At 36.3% G+C, this 18,698-nt stretch overlaps 3 protein-coding genes across 6 annotated transcripts; 2 read left to right on the top strand and 1 right to left on the bottom strand.

Annotated features, from left to right (window-relative positions):
- Positions 1–231: 231 nt before the first annotated feature.
- LOC124221047 (zinc finger matrin-type protein CG9776) lies at positions 232–9,773 on the top strand. 3 transcript variants are annotated; one of them, XM_046630677.2, is made up of 9 exons: positions 232–426; positions 940–1,254; positions 1,343–1,471; positions 2,168–2,336; positions 2,747–2,925; positions 3,210–3,593; positions 3,913–4,018; positions 5,318–5,436; positions 5,735–9,773. In XM_046630677.2, the coding sequence occupies exons 2-9, from the start codon at positions 964–966 to the stop codon at positions 7,868–7,870; spliced, it is 3,513 nt and encodes a 1,170-aa protein (XP_046486633.1). In that variant the 5' UTR covers positions 232–426; positions 940–963; the 3' UTR covers positions 7,871–9,773. The 3 variants fall into 3 exon arrangements, with proteins under 3 accessions (XP_046486633.1, XP_046486632.1, XP_068992973.1); XM_046630676.2 differs by having other exon boundaries at positions 2,744–2,925; XM_069136872.1 differs by having other exon boundaries at positions 233–347; positions 2,744–2,925.
- Positions 7,668–11,670, bottom strand: LOC124221048 (ADP-dependent glucokinase). 2 transcript variants are annotated; one of them, XM_046630678.2, is made up of 5 exons: positions 11,243–11,670; positions 10,775–11,062; positions 10,508–10,644; positions 9,974–10,422; positions 7,668–9,825 (listed from the first exon to the last, which is right to left on the bottom strand). In XM_046630678.2, the coding sequence occupies exons 1-5, from the start codon at positions 11,569–11,571 to the stop codon at positions 9,580–9,582; spliced, it is 1,449 nt and encodes a 482-aa protein (XP_046486634.1). In that variant the 5' UTR covers positions 11,572–11,670; the 3' UTR covers positions 7,668–9,579. The 2 variants fall into 2 exon arrangements, with proteins under 2 accessions (XP_046486634.1, XP_046486635.1); XM_046630679.2 differs by having other exon boundaries at positions 10,775–10,954.
- Positions 11,671–17,218: 5,548 nt separating this feature from the next.
- Positions 17,219–18,698, top strand: Zfrp8 (Zinc finger protein RP-8). The gene is made up of 4 exons (XM_046633604.2): positions 17,219–17,682; positions 17,817–18,237; positions 18,337–18,439; positions 18,522–18,698. The coding sequence occupies exons 1-4, from the start codon at positions 17,304–17,306 to the stop codon at positions 18,693–18,695; spliced, it is 1,077 nt and encodes a 358-aa protein (XP_046489560.1). The 5' UTR covers positions 17,219–17,303; the 3' UTR covers positions 18,696–18,698.

The following is an 18,698-nucleotide window of genomic DNA, read 5'->3' as shown; positions in this document are numbered from 1 at the left end:
GGGAAAGCAGTTTCAAACATCTTTCAGCGTCATCACCGGTTATCTCATTGAAAGAATAACCCCCCAGCGTTTTTGTATCCCATTGTAATTGTATCAAACGACTCTAATGTTGTCGTGCAAAATCAATTTTTTGAAAAGGTAGACGTACGCCCCGGAAGTTTCGACACTCGGAGCAAAGATAGCGCCACGTTATCCCCGGTACTCGACAGTCAGTGTGGTTGGGTTGTGTGGTTGCCGTACGCATACGCCGCAATCCGCCGCATACTTCACGCATTTGCAGCATTTGCGCAAGCTTGTGAATCTGACTAAGTGTTTGCCTGTTACTTTGGCTGGGAAACGAAGGCATGGTATTAGAAATTGCATTGCAATTAATTCAGTGAAATTAATTGAGTGAGAGCTTTATACGTAACTGAATATTGAAGTCAGGTAACCTATAATAGTAAAACCTGTTACAAATAACCCTGAAAATTGTACCCGTAAAATTAGCCAAGCCATAATGGCCGCAGGGCAAATTTCGTCGATATCAATCTTTGAACAGATTTTCCTTGTTATAATCGTAATAACTGATAATACGCAGTACGAATATTAATTCAGTCTCCACATCGCACTGATTTGTTCTGCCGCTTTAATTCGAGCCAAATGTAAATGTGTAGAATGGAGGCGGTTGCTTTATCGCGCACAAATCACGCCTACATCTCAGTGTCTGCAATTGTCGATACTACGAATTAACGGACAATTGGCGTTCGAATATCATAAGAAACATCGAATACAGTACATAAGGAAGCGTTTCAGTACCCAAAATACTTAGTAACAAGTGTCACACACATACTGGCATGATGCCCAAATCTCTGAAGCCTTCGCGAAGAAGTGTTGGCAACAGATAAATGAAATGGGACACATTGAGATGTTTTTAAAACGTTGAATTTTTATTTTTTCTAGTAATAGTTGAATAACTTGGTCGCTATGGATCAAGAATCTAGGCGTAAAGGGCCTAGAAGTCCTAGTCCAGAGTCTGATGACTCTCACAGGAGAAGGTCACGAAAATATGATCGGTCTCCGTCTCCGAGGAGATCTAGATATCGCAGGTCTAGATCGAGGGACAGAAGATCGCGTTCCAGTTCGAGGGACAGAAGGCGTAAGGAAACTAGCCGCAATCAAGACTGGAAACAACCGGCTCCGCAAACGGCACCTCAAGGACCCCCTCCAGCTGTGGCTTCCTCCAATTATCAGGCTCCTATTCATAACCAATACCAGGTTCAAACAATGATACATGACTAAGCTTAAGAATTTGCCATATGCTCGAGGATTTCATGTTCTAACTTGAATATTACAATTTAAACAGGGGCCACCACCACCAAATACTGGCCAGCCGCCACCGTCATTGGCTGCATATAACCAGGGATACAACTATAATTACAACTACAACCAAACCTATGATTATAGCTACCAGCAGCCGGCAAGTTATCGTAGTGTAAGTACAATGAATTTGTCAATTTGTAGGTTTAAATTCAATCTGTCGATCCATTTTGGGAATGAAATCAGTGTGTAAAATGTACCAAGAGTCAGATTGGAATTGAGATTATTTAACTATCCCACTACCTCTGATCTAAGGATTACAATTCATCGAGTATAGATTCGTCCCAGTTAAACAACTTGAATGAATAAATTAGATAAGTTTTTAATCTATCAATGTGCGATATACTTCAGCTGTACATCCTGCCAATAGTAATGGGAATTTGGTTCCGAGCACTTGGGAACATTTCTATATCAAATCTATAAATTAAATTATAATTTATAAATTTTATACACTGATTGCGCGGTATCACCGTATAATTACTACGTATTTTAAATACCCACTATTTAGTCCATCCTTCTGTTCAATAATGTTATTATATGACAAATGTATATCATTGAATTGTACGCTATGATGAACAACAATAGACACAACAAAAAAGCATACTGTCGAACAGTAAGTATATCAATTTTATTATTTTTCTCATTTCAATGAATCGTACTGAGAATAAAATAAAAAACAACAAAGGTTCAACTTGAAGAGTCTTCAAAATACATTCGATATCCCGTTTCAATTATTCGGACTCGCAAAGGTAAGGATTCGTTTAAACTTCTTTCAAGATCTTATTATCGAGAGTCGATATTAATTTTATAGGACTACACAACTTCTGGATGGCAAGGAACCCAAGTACCGTACAACAGTCAACAGCCACCACCTCCACCTAATTTAAATACACAACCCGAGCCACCAAGACCCGTGGAACCTGCACCTCCGGGATTAGCAGCTTCAGTTTTACCAAGACCTGAGGATGCTAAAAAAGAAGGTATACAATCAACAAATTAAATATAGCTATTTCTACGTATCACGTACAGTTTCTAATGAAAGTCAATTTTTTTTACTCCAATCCATTCCACTTCTCTTATATTGTCTTCCGTTTTCAATATGTATCACATTTACACCGATGGAAATTGATTAATCAACGGCTTTTATTTAATTATATTTGGTTGCTCTTTTTTTTTTATCTCTAATCAAAATTTCTTGTTATCCACTTTTGATTCTTTTTTGAATTCTTTTTATAATATATGTTATGATTCTTGAATTCTTACGTGTTTCGAATCATGTACTATTTCATATCTGATGAAATTTATTCATTTCTTATTGATCTTCAAATCAATTGTCAATATCCAATCCATTCCTAACTCTGGAAATACCTCCAAATTACAAACTCAGCAGCAATTGCGGCTGAGGTGAAGCAACAAAAAGCGACATTGAGCAAACAGCGAGAGGAATACATTAAAAAATCTAGCACACTTCAACGTGAATTGGAGATCTTACGTCAACAGTGTGATGAAATAAGCAAAGATGGTGGCAGAGACAACAATCGGATTTTGAAGGAGAATCAAAAGCTCCAGGTAAATAAAGTAAGACTCAGGGAAGTGAGTTATAGTTCAGTAATCTATACATAAATAACGACAAAAACTTGTCTTCGGAGTAAGTACCAATGTTTCTGGAATACTTACATACATTCATTGAATTAAACAGTGTTCCTAACTATGGATTTCCCTATTTCTGCGATATCAAACAAAGAATGATAATTTCAAAAAACGTGCGACCCCAATTTTACGAATTCATTCATGAAAGTGAACTTGACTTTGTGATAAAATGGTGTTATTCAGGCACAAAATTTCTCTTACAGATTGAGATTCAGAACAAAATGAAATCTATACACAATGTGATAGACATGCTGACTGGAATCATCGGTGATAAAGCAACAGTGGATGATCTGAAGATGAAATTTAAGTTGGAATCCAATAAAAACTTGAAAAGTCCTAAAGACGAGTTCCCTAAAGGGAAATCCGAATCCCCAGACAGAGGCTCTGTATCAGACTCGGACAAGGAATCTAAAGTAGACAGAGATCGAGAGAGAGACAAAAAGTCTCCCGAAGATACAAAACCAATGTACAATTTTGTACATTATGATCCTGAAATGCATTGGTGTAAGGTGTGCGACATCTTTCCAAAAACTGCGAAGGAGTATTTAAATCACCTTCATAGCAATGAGCACAAAGAGGCTTGCGTGGTAAGTTGAAATCGCTACTACATTTATTATGTAATCATTCGTTCTTTCGTAAATTATATCTATGTAGATGCACATCATCAATGAATTTCATTTAACTTTGATGACGAATACTGCAATTTCCTACAACCGTTGCAAACAATAATGTCATAAAAGCGAACCAGGAGATGGGTCATGTGGTGGGATCGAAATTTTTGGTCCACCTGTCGCTCAACCATTTTGATTAAAAAATTTGGTTTTCTTCGTCCATCTATATTTCGAAGTAATGCTGCTTCTTTATAAAAGCATAGGATTATTAATAACTTTGCGTTCCCCATGACAGGAACGCAAGATAGTTGACATGCCGTGGCATAAAGCCAACGGCGAGGGAACGGAAAAAGAAGTACCATATTATCCCGGACTTCCAACGAAACGAACACCAATCAAGGGTATGATTATTTTTTAATGGATCTTTACTAATAGCATACAAATTCCGTAGCTGCACACTGTTTCCGGTATGTATTGAAGAGGCGACCTCCATCTTTAACTAAGCATGAAACTTTACCTGCCACTGCCACAGCTGTTCGTTCGCAAGGAATTCAAATTTATGAAATTTAGGTGATAGAGCATAAAGTCTGCATTCAAGATTATTCAGGATGGGTACATGAGCACTAGCAACTTAATCTCGTTTTCGAAAATTCGTCCCCGAAATTCACCGTTTTATAAATAAATCTATTATTTCTTTTATCCCCCTATTTTTCTTCCTGTCTGTTCACACCTCAGTTCAATTACAAACCGTCAAATCATTACAGAGGATATTCTGTTGAGTACTTTATAACATTTCTTATGATTTTTTCCTCTTCTATTTGTAGCATACTGATTTATAGTTTGCTCACCTCTAAAGACAGGTAATACCTAATCTGTAGCATTCCTCCTTTATGAGTAATTCGAAACTTCCAGGACATTGAACTGAGAAAATATAAGTGAGAATTCAATACTCAGTACAGATTTACCATTGAGCTGATTACTTTACCGTACCACATAAGTCTATGTTCCCCCGTAAGTCTTATGAGAGGGTCTTATTGACTCCATTCATCTGTGTTTTGTATATTGTGAGATATTCTAAGTAAATAGAATACTTTATGTACGTGATAGTGCACATTTATGTATATCATCAAATATGAAGAAAGAAGATAAGTCAACAGAATGCCTAGTCCTTACTACTCAAAGAAATTGCTCATTAGCAGTGAATAATTTCAAGTAAGACGTATATGTGTAAAACTATATTAAATAAAATTGTCATAGAATATATATGAATCCATGGATTGTGATGAAAGTCAAGCTGTGCATAATTCTCTCAAACAATGCCTGACTTATGTCACTTCAAGCAAATGTTTAATAGCTTTTAACTTTAATCTGTAAATTCAAGTGTGAATAATGTATAATTACCTACTTCACTTACATGCGGTATGTAATTTGTATAAATGATGCACTGTAATATTCATGTAAAGAATAAAAACTTCCCTTCCTTGTTTCTTACAGCTATGAGCAGCTATCACGAATTTGAACAGAAGTTGACAAACTTGACTGAAATAATAATATTTACAAAATTTTAATAGTGTTTATTTATCTTTTCAGCCACTTGAGTATATCGTGGAAAAACATAAGGTCATTCTTTATAAACTTACCAGCCTTGCTTAATATGTGTAAATTTTCATAGCTCAATGTTGAACAAATTTTGATTCCAGGTCTTCAATTTTTCATCTCTGCTACAGCGTGGTATTGCAAACTCTGTGATTCATGGATCGGTGACCTGCATTGCGCCAGTCTACACTTGAAGTCAAAGAGGCATTCAGAGAATTTTTCTGTGAGTAGATTTTTTATTTTATTTTAATTGAGATTGATCAACCAATTTATGCCGCATCTTTAACTAAATCTCTTGACAGCATTGTAGTATTCATATTGAATTTATATGAATTTTCACAATCCATTTGCAAATAATAGAGTGGAAAAAATGATTATTGCTTAAAACATGTAATATCAAATTTTTGAGCATGACGTCAATTTTACAATGTAAAGATTCTTTGTTTTATTTCATACGTCGAATAACGCAATTAACTTGAGTTGATTTCTAAGTACAATTTTCCTCTTTGAATTGAATACAGCGTTTTGTGGAACAAAATCCTCACTGGGAGACAGACTGGATGGCTGATCGTGAAAAAGCCTTTTCAGAAGAAAAGCACAAGCAAATGCAAATTGAGTTGTTGAAACAGAAAGAGGACGAGCCTGTATCCAAGCCAAAGAAATCTAAAAAGAGCAAAAAGAAAAGTAAGAAATCGAAAAAACGTCGAAACAAGAGTAGTGGGACTGATACATCTTCAGATTCAGATGAGTCATTTTCTGATTCTGATCAGGATAAATCAAAAAGTATAAGAGTTGCTATGAGAAATAAAATGAAGGCCGCTACCCAAGCGATATTGAATGAGGAAATTGATTACCATGGAATGAAATTGAAAGGATCGTGGGCCCAGGTTGCGCAACAAATCAAGCAGCCAACTCCCGAAGCACAACAAGAAGCAGATGATCGTCAGTTATTAAACTCTATAAGAGACAAATTGAAAGCCAAGCAGGAGGAAGAAATTAAAGCAATAGGTCGTCAAAGCCAAGAAAAACTGACCTATGAAGAGATTCACAGTCAAAATCCTCCTTTCCCCAAGAAACCAGATGAAGATTTAGAAGCTTGGGGCCCTAAAGAACCTCCGAAACCGTTTTGGATAAAAAAAGAAGAAGACAAGCAGCCAGCTACTCCTAACAAATCACTTGATGCAGCCAAACCTGAGGAAATGCCCAAACCACATATGGGTTTTTGGACAAAGCAACAAGTTAATATGGCTGTTAAACCAACTGAAAATAAATTACCTGAAACAAAAGAAGAAGATAGAGATCGTGACAGAGACAGATATAAAGATGAGCGTGACCGCAAGTATGAAAGGCGAGAAGAAAAGTATGAAAGGTACGACAGATATGAAAGAAGCGACAGGAATGACAGAAATGACAGAAATGATAGAAACGACAGGAATGACAGAAGACGAGGAAGAGACAGAGAATATTACGATGATCGCAGAAAACGGGAAAGTGGTTCCCCAAGGCGAGACAGAAACTGGCGAGATAGTCCTAAGAGAAGTTATGACAGGTATGAGAAGGAAAGAAGAGAAGACAACTCCTCGAATGACGAATCCAAATTTGAAAAAAAGACAAACGAGCTTGCATCGAAATTTAAAAAAGTTGGTCCGCAGCCGAAAAAACCAATGCCAACAATAACTAAAGGAAAATTGCCGTTCATTGGGAGACTACCCCTCTTTAAAAAGAAAACTGAGGAATCTAAAGTTACAGACAAGGACATAGCTCCACTGCCCTATCAGCAAAGCAAGTTTGAAGACACTCCAAGAGTTCCTAGCGAAATAATAAATCCACCTGGTGTGGTCCACATTACGAAGTTAGCAACTCCAGTAAATCTTAATAACGGAAATTTGAACCAGTTGAATAAATTACAACAGATGAAGATACTAGTCGCACCACCCCCGCCGATGCTGAAAGAAAGTAAAACTCTGACACCTCAAGTTGTTGACATGGAAATTGAAAATCAATCTGAAGGAGTTATCATTGAACAACCAATTATTGAACAACAAAAACCAAATACAAACGTACCCAAACTACCGCCGCCTCCGAGTCATCCGCCACCACCAATAAGTCGACCTCCGTTTATTCCTACTCCCCACGTTTCAACCAGGCCACCGTTTGTTTCTAATAGACCAGCATTCCTATCAACCCAACCACCATTTGTCACACATCCTCCAATACGCAAACCACCAATACAGAATGTTCCTCCCTTCATTCCAATGCAACCACCACCTCCAGTACAAAGCAATTCAACATTTGCTCAAATTCATACAAATCCACCACCTCCTCTACCATCTGCAGAAACTTCGATACATGATGTGGCAGATATACCTGAGCCAGCAGAAAAACGTGCTGACCCATCTATACCACTACCAGAAGATTTGCAGGAAGCCTTGAATATCATTTTTCCAAAAGAAGAAAAAGATGCTAAACAAACTCAACAACAAGAAAGCGTCATGTATGCAACAATGTACAGTATGTTGGGATGCATTGGATATGGACCTGAGTATATGGATCATCCACCACCAGAAATAACTCAAGCTGAACCTGAAGGTGATACACAGCCTGGACCTGACGACTTGAAAATGTTAGGGATTGACGAAGGCGATACTATATTTTAAACCGACAATTTCATATGTGCCAGTGATAGTTACAGGGACTTCAAATAAATATATAAAGATACGTATTTGGGTTGGTAAACATGGTAATTCAGTTCATTTTTTCTCAAGAGCAACAAGGTAAATATCAATTTGAATCTGAATTGGAAACGTGTGGATAACAATGGTGGTTTACTGTAGTTAGAATTTTATAAATTTGATGTTATCATTGCTTCAGTTCTTTGATAATTATTTCATTTGCGCGTGTTCATGAACTTTAGGATAAGCATTTCTCATGTATAAGAAAATATGTCAAGTAGTTACTGGTCATATCGACTATAATGTATGTATAATATCGTCGGAAATTAGGCTCATCCTCAAGATTTCTGCTTCTGAATAATAGAGAAAATAATTTCAAACCACGTACTGGATATTTGAGGAATAATTTAAATTGAAGATGTGGAACAACCTGCATGAAGAATTCGAAAAGCTATAAAACTTCGTTTTGTGATTTGTATAAATTCAACAATCTCACACGTTAGTTGTGTATTATACTTGAGGTTTTAAATATTCACATGTTGAAATATGTCATGATTAATTTTCTTCTTTGCAAGTTGCAAACACTGATCACAATATTTAATAGGATGATTACAGTTAAATTAACCAAGCCCATGGTATTCAATGCGACTACAATATTAGTTTATAATTTCATTGTTAATTTCATAATTTTTAACTGTCTAAAGCGCAGTATGGAACATGAATAAAGATAGATACTCCGAAACAACTATGGTATTGTCCCCACTTAATTCCACTAAAGACTTAATTTATATCACGCCCATGTTTACTATTAGCTATACAGTATTTGAACAATTCGCCAATTAATAATGATTTAATCCAATAAAAATTCAAAAATATTCATCATGTGTAAACGAAATTTTATTTCAGTCTTAGAATACATTATAGTATGAAATAATGAATTGTTGTAAACGATAATAAGTATACTATTACAAGTCGCTTCATTATATTTTATTCCCATAAATCATAAAATATTTACGAGACAAATTAACTCATATAATGAAGTATTCCTAAAAGTATGGCAAATATTTGAATAATTTCAATGCCAAGAATCGATATTGATGTGTAATATTTCAAGATGAACTTTATGGAATGTTAGAACAGGATTCTTCACATCAAACGTATACATTATCTAATCATATGAAATTCTAAAAACGTTAAGATTCAATTGGCCTTATAAATCAGTATCTACGTTCCATGATTTGGAAATGATATACAAAATCATTCAAGTAAATCGAGTTCAATGGAATGACTAGCTTGTCATGAATCACATTCTCTTCAAACATAGTTTCGGATCTCCTCATTATAGTAAATGAGTTTAATTGAATCCTCTAGTAACAAATGGCAAATTAATTCATGCTCAACATAATACCATAAAAATACGAAATGTAACAATGCGGAATGACATTAAGATATTGTCTATTGTTTTAAGAAAAAGCAACAAAAAAGCTGAACTTTTTTTGGAACGATTTGTTTAATTAGAGCCATGAAACGGAATGAATCATTGAAATACGGTGCTTGACTTATCAATCAAGTGCAAATGAAAAGAATTCCTATTGTGCACTAATGGTGCTCCATGTGGTCCATAAATGGTATGAGGCATCACACAATAAAAATATTCAAACATAACTGCATATTTTTCACACCAAATGACAAGATTACGAAATTTGGGGCACTAGACCAGCACTCGAAATATTATCGCCACCACCAGCAGTTTGGCTGGCCTGAGTGCAGACCAAAACTGGCGCAACGCAGACTTGAACTGATATTTGATCGTTCTCAATTTTTAAAACTTCATCCCAACACGAAACTGGTTTTTCAATGTCTAAAGGAATTCTTTTACCAGCTTCAGTTGACGTTGAAAAACTGTCGTCCATTATCAGCATTGCCTTTTGTACATCAACCTGAAATTAAACAATAATTGGTACTCAAGTTATTAGAAATCATCGATGATTCTACTACCACTCTGCACAATCAAAGGCTTATTGAGGGCTCCCTTTCAGTGCTGCAGTAAAAAAAGAAGTGGAACTTGACAAAAAATATTATACTCACATTATTCGATCCACACACATGGCGATTGGCTGTTAATGAAGCCTTTGCTGCTGCAGCCATTGTGTTTTTCCATCGAGAATTTTTCACATTCAAAATTGCCTGATATGCTAAAGTATGAACATGAATACGTGTCAACTGTCTCGCATTCATAAATGACTTCTCGTTTCTCCGTACCAGTTTGAACAGCGTTCTCATTTGGTCCAAAACTGTAGCTACTCTCGGATTTGAATCAGCAACCAATGAAATATTTCCATACAACATCAAGTTGTGCAAATTAGTAACTTCTTGTTCATTCATGCCTAAACTGTCTGCAAAGGGTATGACTAGCTCAGTCAATTCCAGCAACAAACTTTCCTCTGTAAATGAAGCCATTTCAAAATGTATCTTTGTCGATTTTGGCTGGGCGATCATCTGCTGCTTCACTTTTAATAACCGACTTAGACGTACTCCTAGAAAAAAAGGAAATTCTATAATTTATAAAAAAAAAAATAGAAAAACAAATGCCAGATCACACCCAAATGAAAGATTTTATACCTTCAGGAAAAGGATAATTATCCATCATTTGTAAGCCAGAAACGACGAACAAGTCTGGAGCAAATTCTGGTAATAATTTATCAAACTCTTCCAATGAACTGATGGTAGGATTATTAATGTCGTTGTGCACGATGTACCTAGCCAATATCAATCACTTGAATAATGTATGTCACAGGTTAAGATGTGGTACAATTAGTTGCTATTTCTTTAAAGAATTTGATATATTGCAATTATTGTATTCATTAATATTTACCTATATTATCTCACCTATTAGCACGAGAGCTTGTATAAGGTCCCCATGATTCACCACGTTTGTATTCCAGGACTAAATGTACATCATCTCTGTTAACATCACCTCCAACGACTCTGATGTTAGAGGGAATCATTTGTTGAAGTGCCTTTGTCATTTTAGCTGCGAGCAGCACATCGCAACCTTCTTTGACAAATCTAAGAGCCATCACAGGCGCATTACCACCAATACTTGAGTAGGAAGATGGGAATGATCGAGCGTGAGAAACAAGTTTCTCAAATAGTGAACTGTTCGACATGAATCGTCTGAAAAGAACATGAATATTTCCTTTGAACTGATCAAAATTTATTGAGGATGAGGATTTATTGAGAAGTTTTGAGGGGAATATTCTGGTCGCTATTAAGACGTGCCTGATGGAAAGATGACAATTATCGAATGAATAATTAATAAGAATGATGAGTGGTGAATTGCAAAATTATTCATACTCTGCCGCAGCTCCATGACGAAAATAGTATGCAAAACTTTTCAACAGTTCTTTTTCGGTAGTTATTTCGTCGAAATGTTCAGGAATTCTAATATCGTTTGAGTATTTCAATAAATACTTAGCGTCGATATAAACATCGGTACATATTCCATAACCTATTGCAACTTTCGGTCTCGGTAATCCTTCATGTTTCGTTTCGACCCTTTCTAGGCCTTCTAGTACAGCGATCAATCGTTTCTGTAACGTATTTTCTGATTTCCTGTAATAAATTGCTAATACTATCACTAAAATAGACACTAGGGTCCCAAATTTTAACCCTTTATACTCCATTTCGACGATCGAAGCACGAGTCACGTCCGCCGCGTCACAAACGGAAGGATCAAAAGTCACTTTCTGTAATCTGTCTGCTTAGATTTACATACTAGACTGCTAGCTTTATGGGGCTTTTCGCCATCTGCGTCCTCCCCTACACGCGCTACTCGATCCGGTGCGCGGTCGGTAAGTAAAGGTATCACAAACTGATGTTACCATCGTTCACCACGTGTACCCAGATAATACAGAGTCAAATATTCTTATGCCTATGGAATGTCGAACAGGAACAGACCGAAATTTTCATATAACCCCATACGGACGCCGTATACTTTTCAACTACGCAAATTCATTTCGGCCAAATTCGATTATATCAATCTAACTCCATCTGATCGACAAAAATATTATTATCATAGATGCACAATAAACATGCACCTGGTTTACCGTTAACAGAATTAGAAACCTTTTCTTGATGCAAAGAATGGGAGAGATATAGTGTAAGAAGTGAATCAAAGGATAGAAATATATAGTTGTTCGTATATGTACCTTATGTAATTTCTGTACATATGTTTAATACTCCACTCATATCGTTAACTGAAGATAATAATATGTATCTTCAGTCAATGCTCATACCTTCATTCCGAAACATGCAGCTGACATATAAAAATAATTTCTTAACTGATGTTAGATTTCCGTGGTTTTTGAAAAATGCAGTTTATTTGCAGCGGAAAACCCAGACCATTTTACACAAAAATACTACTCGTAAATATTTTTTGGAAATTAAGTAAGTCTCGATTGTTACTAATGTTTGGGTCCATGCTACAATAAACTCCGATGTACCTCAGGCAATTATTATCACAAAAATAATTAATAAAAATTTAAAGATGATCAAGGTTCCTTTTTTCATCTTCTACTCATATTTACCTGGCTAGATTGCGACTCTGTTCGCTGACCCACAAACACAAGATTGCTTAGAAATTTATTATCAAGTGGTCCAGATTATAATTAGTCATATCTGTTCACTTTATTATTTCATTTATGAAAACCTCGTAAATACGCAAAACAATCAACAACTAAACCAGAATCGAAAACATCAATCGCTGTAAGACGTTGGCGTTTACCCATCACAAGACGATTCAGAAATCTTTGAAGAAATGGAAACAAATTGAAGTAGAATAAGTGCAATCACCAAAATACGACAGAGCAGTATAATTCTACAGTAAAATACAAACCGAACATGCCCTATGAACGACTCGACAAAAAAAACTCTGACACTAAAACGATCTCAATAAAAGACTGTAAAACTATTTAAAAAAAACTACAGCTGAATAAATTTTATCACACTTTGTGATAATGATGATTCTGAACTACATCGCTAAATCTGTCTATCGGTGAAAACAAGGTGACTGACCCTGAACCAGACCTAAGCCTAAAAAATGAAACGTTGATTTTGCAGTATAGTCAACAAAACTCAGTAACCTGGAATAGATGAAAATATAATTAGTAACATATGTCGGTACAGACAGAAATATACCAAGCTTAGGTAAGTAAAAATATATAATTAACGAAAAAGAGACAAATTAATTAGTTAAAAAGATTTGATTATCTGAAACAGACAAAAGGTTTGATTAACTGAAGCAGACAAAAAGTTTGATTAGCTGAAAGAGACAAAAGATTTGATTATCTGAAACAGACAAAAGGTTTGATTAGCTGAAACAGACAAAAGGTTTGATTAGCTGAAAGAGACAGAAAGTTGGATTAGCTGAAACAGAAAAAAGGTTTGATTAGCTGAAAGAGACAAAAGATTTGATTATCTGAAACAGACAAGAGGTTTTATTAACTGAAGCAGACAAAAAGTTTGATTAGCTGAAAGAGACAAAAGGTTTGATTAGCTAAAAGAGCCAGAAAGTTTTACTGGCTGAAACAGAAAAAAGGTTTGATTAGCTGAAACAGACTAGAGGTTTGATTAACTGAAGCAGACAAAAATTTTGATTAGCTGAAAGAGACAAAAAGTTTTATTAGCTAAAACAGACGAAAGGTTTGATTAGCTGAAACAGACAAAAGGTTTGATTAGCTAAAAGAGCCAGAAAGTTTTATTAGCTAAAACAGAAAAAAGGTTTGATTAGCTGAAACAGAGAAAAGGTTTGATTAGCTAAAAGAACCAGAAAGTTTTATTAGCTGAAACAGAAAAAAGGTTTGATTAGCTGAAACAGAGAAAAGGTTTGATTATCTGAAACAGACAAGAGGTTTCATTAACTGAAGCAGACAACAATTTTGATTAACTGAAAGAGACAAAGACAAAAAGTTTTATTAGCTAAAACAGACAAAAGGTTTGATTAGCTGAAACAAACGAAGGTATGGTTAGCACAATCACATGAGTTCAAATACTGACAAAAAATGGGTCGAGTCCAACATGATATTCGCTTTAATATTCGTTGCTTTCGATTATTAATTGTATTGATGAATGAAAAACATTCTAAATGTTTTGAATCGACATCTCTTTCTGCTTTGAGTTATTACAGTGAATATCTTTTCCGACTGAATATTCCATAGTTCTCAGTGCATTAGTTAAAAAATTGATTTTATTGCCCTGAATCAGAAAATAATACAATCAGTTAACCGAGTATTTCTGTACATTTCAGATATATTTCATGAATACTTAAGTCAAGATTCTCCACTATCAGTATACACTACCGTGATTTTTGTTCCTGCACGTTATGCGTCGGTTTTCAAATGCCATGTTTACTCTCATAACTGAAAGGTATCAAGTCCACGCGCAAAAGGCGCCGTGGAACTTGAAAACTTTATTATTCGTCAAAACATTGACCGAAGACCTGAAAAGTCAGCACATTGAAAGTGTGTAACTCTTTTATGTACGGTATGCAAAATCGATGCGCAAAAAAACGTGTCCGATTCCCGTTATTAGTTTACGCGCATGAAGCTGCGTCCAACTCTCGTGATTAATCTACGCGCAATGAGGCGCGACAGATTAAACTGTCAAAAAATCTGTATTATCTGGGACTGGTCCCAAAAATTCTGTAGAAACCCAATCCACATCTGCATCTTTTTGAATTAGATACATTACTATGCGGATTGTTGTTCTCAGATTACAAATCGAATCGAAATCGAGAGGGAGGTTGGAGGGCATGCATTATTATGTGGCGTGACGGTCGGCGGTCCTCTTCGACGCGAAGTCTTCGAGCTCAGCATCTCTCTCCATCTAGCGTACCACGGAACGCGATAGATGGTCCAGAGATGCGTTTTGCCCATTCAGACGATCACAGAGATCAATTGAATGGAATAATGATCGGTAATGACTGAATGATTAAATTGAATAACAATTGAAAAATAGTTCCAGAGTGACAAGAAATAGGAAATTCAATCTCGTTAGTATTCAAATGCTTACTAATGGTCGAGAGACTTGAATACGGAGTCTTTTGAGAGAAAAAGGTTTTGTGATCGTTTGACGCTGTGGATTACAAAAGTTAGTAACATCACGGTACATCGCGACCTTCCTACCCTTGCCTGTTTCCCAACGGAACCACCCGACGGAAAAGAGAGACTCACACACACATGCATAAGCCCCGCGACGGATCCCAAAACGTCCACCTACCTACCCGGTTACCTATATTCGATCTAAACGATACTCCATTTTTTCAAACACACATCATTCTTCATCATTTGCGCCGTGGTCACTGACTTACGTTTTCGTTGGTTACCTGTTTCGAGTAAAATGTTTTTGTATCATAGTCTGCCTACTCGGAATACAGTATCGCGGTTGTTCCCGCCAACCCTAATGTTGTACGCATTATTTTAGTAAATGCTGGCAGACTATCGGTACATTAACATTTTGTAAAATTGATTAAAAACATCCTGTATGCCAATTAGCATTTTTCTAAGCGAGCTAAGCCAGCAGTTGATCAATACTTGTTGGCTGTTAAAAAATTGAAAATGATACATAACATCAGATGCATTTTGATTACGTTACGTTATGCCAGACATCGGAATTTTATCGATTTAACAATAATGTGAATAATTGAATACGTTCAAACCTCAGGTGAAACCACCACTTTAACGACACCATGGATAAATTTAAAAGTAGATTATTACATCAGTTACGAAACACAATTCGATATCGCGAGTGCCGAGTAAGTGATGGTTACCTGTCGCGATGCTCATTCCACTTTTAGCAACGTGTAAAATTTCTACCTTTAAGTAAGCTACGGTAAAATAAATTGCGAAAAAACAATTATTCGACTGAAAGTCAAGCACGTTGCGATCGTGAATGAGCCTATCCATGCAGCTAAGAAATCGAAGATTTGTGTAACAATTGTTACCGCCACGCCACGTGACAGAGGAATCCCAGGGAAAAATACCGATAACCTAACACGTGCAAACTCACCAACGTTGCCGAGAAATGGAAAAGTTACTCGGAAGTCTCTGCTTAAATCTGTAAAAAACAATAGTATTAATTTAACAAATTGGCTTTTCAGTTCGCAAATTAATTATTACAGTTTAGTTTCACATCCACTGCATGTTATGCAAGAACAAAAGTTTGGCCCGTTCGGCTCTATACGATGTACCACCTTGAATTATCAATCAATTAAAATAAGCATTGTTACCTCGACTCTGGGTTGCTCCACACTTTTATACGTAGTAGTTCTTGTAGCATCTCAGGTTCATTGGTGAAGCGTCGCAATTTGTAGATAATTCAGATCTTCACTAATCTCTTATAATGCACAAATCCGCACCGCAATAACACTCGATCCTACACTCACTTTTTGTACTGTATCTGTCTGTTTGAACCGACTGAATAACCTTGCTAACAATGCAACTGCGCATTTGCCGAAAATCAGCCAAAAAAATAATAATATTGACATTCGACGCACAGAGGACAAACAGATATCACTGAAATCTGAAGTTACACAAAACATTGAAAACTCGGGACACGAAATTCACCTTCACTTTCGCAGAACGTTTTTATTTCAGTAACTCAGTTTTTCTTCAGGCTACACGCTGCTCCTCGTGTATTATTCACAGATGAGCATGGTGAAAATACACTGATCGAACAACGTGACACAACCTGAACACCGCGGTCTGAACGTTGAACCGATGCTGGAAACACATGATTTCGCTCCGATTGCTCCGAAACAACTGATGCCGCACGGCGCTCTTCTCATCTCGTGGCCCTCACTCGATGGGTAGAGCGACAGAGAGGGCAAGAAAATTATTATCTTCTGTCCTTTAGAGAACCGATTTGAAGTCGTTCACGGGACGCTTGCGCCGTTGATACGTTATATTTTATACCTATATCTCTACGGTCTCAACGGCCCGGTGAAAACTCACGTAAGCTACATGCGACGCGATCAAATGTTTAGAGCATTACCGTACATACGACGTCAGACGAAGTATGAATTCTCCGACCACTTACAGATATTTCTTAAACGGGATTTTCTTAACTGTTCAATTTCACTATGACGACGCTATGTTACCCACGTTTTGCACACGGTAGTAGTTGGTTAAGAAGAACTTCTCTCACCGCTGTGGTCAACTGCTTGGTTGATAATACGTGAAACTGCTAATACCTCCAAACCCGGCCAGACCCGGCAAACTGTTACGCAAAATAACCCGGGGTTATCCGTCTTTATATATCGGCTGAACGTTGGTTAAACCTTCGTTAAACACATGTACGAAGCTGTGGAGCACCGTGGAGTAACAAGTAGTTTAATTCGCTCAGTGAGTTGAGTCAAAGAATGGAAAATAAAATCGGTAGAATTGATATCGGATTTATAGAAGACTGCGAAGAATGGAGATTGGCGAGTAGATTCTTTCCTAGTAAAGTGGGGGGTAAACCTGCGTGGCTAAATTTGAAAGATATTCCTCGTAAGGAGGATGTTGAGTGTCAATTTTGCAAACAGCCATGCATATTTTTAATGCAAATCTATGCACCATACGAAAATAATGCAAAGGCCTTCCATAGGACAATATTTATTTTCATCTGCAGAAACCCGAAATGTTGTAAACCAAATAATAACAGTAATTTGAAAGTCTTTCGTTCGCAACTAGAAAAAGATAACAAGTTTTATCCATCCAACCCGCCAATTGAATCCGAAGAGTGGAGACCAGACATAAGTATGCGTTGGCATTCTAAATACTCCATTTTTTAACCATATTTCATTCGTAACCATCATATTTAAGTAATGATATTTTGTTTATCCTTTAATTCCTTGGATTATTCTATATTGTTCTTAAATTTGATTTTGCAGCCACAGAGACTTGGACAAAATCATGTTATGTATGCGGACTCAATGCACCTAGTCACTGTTCCAAATGCAAAAAAGTAAATTACTGTTCTCGGGAACATCAAGTTTATGACTGGACACATGGCCATAAGATTTATTGTGGAATGAGTTGGGATGCGGCAAAATCTAATTTGTTACTACCTGAGTATGAAATCGTTGTTGAAACAGAGGAAAACGATGATCAACTTTCAGGAAGTGAAAATGTGGTTGATGAAAATCAAGAAATAATAGAATATGAAAAATTAATAGTTCATAATGAGGCAGGCACGCTTCAAAATGAAGATAATGTTGATGCTGACTTACTGAAAATGTCTGCAGCAAATGAAGATGAAGTTTTTTTCGAATTTACCACTACAGTAAAGAAATATCCAGATCAAATCTTGAGGTATACTGGATCACAAATTGTTCCCTCTATCAGCAATAATAAGCAACTTGATTTAATATGTACATTATTATATTTATTTTATTTCATATTCCACCAAAGGTATGAGAGGGGTGGTAATGTCTTGTATATATCGTCCGAAAATCAAGTTCAAGAAATTCCAGATTGTCGAGAATGTGGTAGCGAAAGGCAATTTGAGTTTCAGGTCTGTATGGATAAAAATATAACTGAGAAAATCATTGCTTTCCAGTTTCTGAGTATATATATAATACAAAGTTCTTGTACAGATTATGCCACAGCTCTTGAATTACCTTCAATTTGAGGATACGCTGGAAAGTCTGGATTGGGGAATATTGGCTATCTTTACATGTAAAAACTCATGTGAAACAGCGAACGGTTACGTCACAGAATATGTGTGGAAACAAGATATTGTAGATGCAGAGAATAAAGAAAGTTTATGATAA

Source organism: Neodiprion pinetum, chromosome 6 (assembly GCF_021155775.2).
Source record: "Neodiprion pinetum isolate iyNeoPine1 chromosome 6, iyNeoPine1.2, whole genome shotgun sequence".
NCBI classification, from domain to species: domain Eukaryota; kingdom Metazoa; phylum Arthropoda; class Insecta; order Hymenoptera; family Diprionidae; genus Neodiprion; species Neodiprion pinetum.
The sequence above is the reverse complement of the archived record's forward strand: the minus strand, read 5'-3'. Positions and strand labels throughout refer to the sequence as shown.

Bases quoted from the DNA above. Each gene is read 5' to 3' on its own strand.
- LOC124221047 (XM_046630676.2), top strand. From the start codon at position 964: ATGGATCAAGAATCTAGGCGTAAAGGGCCTAGAAGTCCTAGTCCAGAG. The intron at 1,255-1,342 runs GTTCAAACAATG...CAATTTAAACAG, and splicing joins CTATTCATAACCAATACCAG to GGGCCACCACCACCAAATAC. The intron at 1,472-2,167 runs GTAAGTACAATG...TTAATTTTATAG, and splicing joins AGCCGGCAAGTTATCGTAGT to GACTACACAACTTCTGGATG.
- LOC124221048 (XM_046630678.2), bottom strand. From the start codon at position 11,571: ATGGAGTATAAAGGGTTAAAATTTGGGACCCTAGTGTCTATTTTAGTG. The intron at 11,063-11,242 runs GTATGAATAATT...TGTTCTTTTCAG, and splicing joins CGTCATGGAGCTGCGGCAGA to ACGATTCATGTCGAACAGTT. The intron at 10,645-10,774 runs GTGAGATAATAT...GATATTGGCTAG, and splicing joins ACAAGCTCTCGTGCTAATAG to GTACATCGTGCACAACGACA.
- Zfrp8 (XM_046633604.2), top strand. From the start codon at position 17,304: ATGGAAAATAAAATCGGTAGAATTGATATCGGATTTATAGAAGACTGC. The intron at 18,238-18,336 runs GTATACTGGATC...ATTCCACCAAAG, and splicing joins TATCCAGATCAAATCTTGAG to GTATGAGAGGGGTGGTAATG. The intron at 18,440-18,521 runs GTCTGTATGGAT...GTTCTTGTACAG, and splicing joins AAAGGCAATTTGAGTTTCAG to ATTATGCCACAGCTCTTGAA.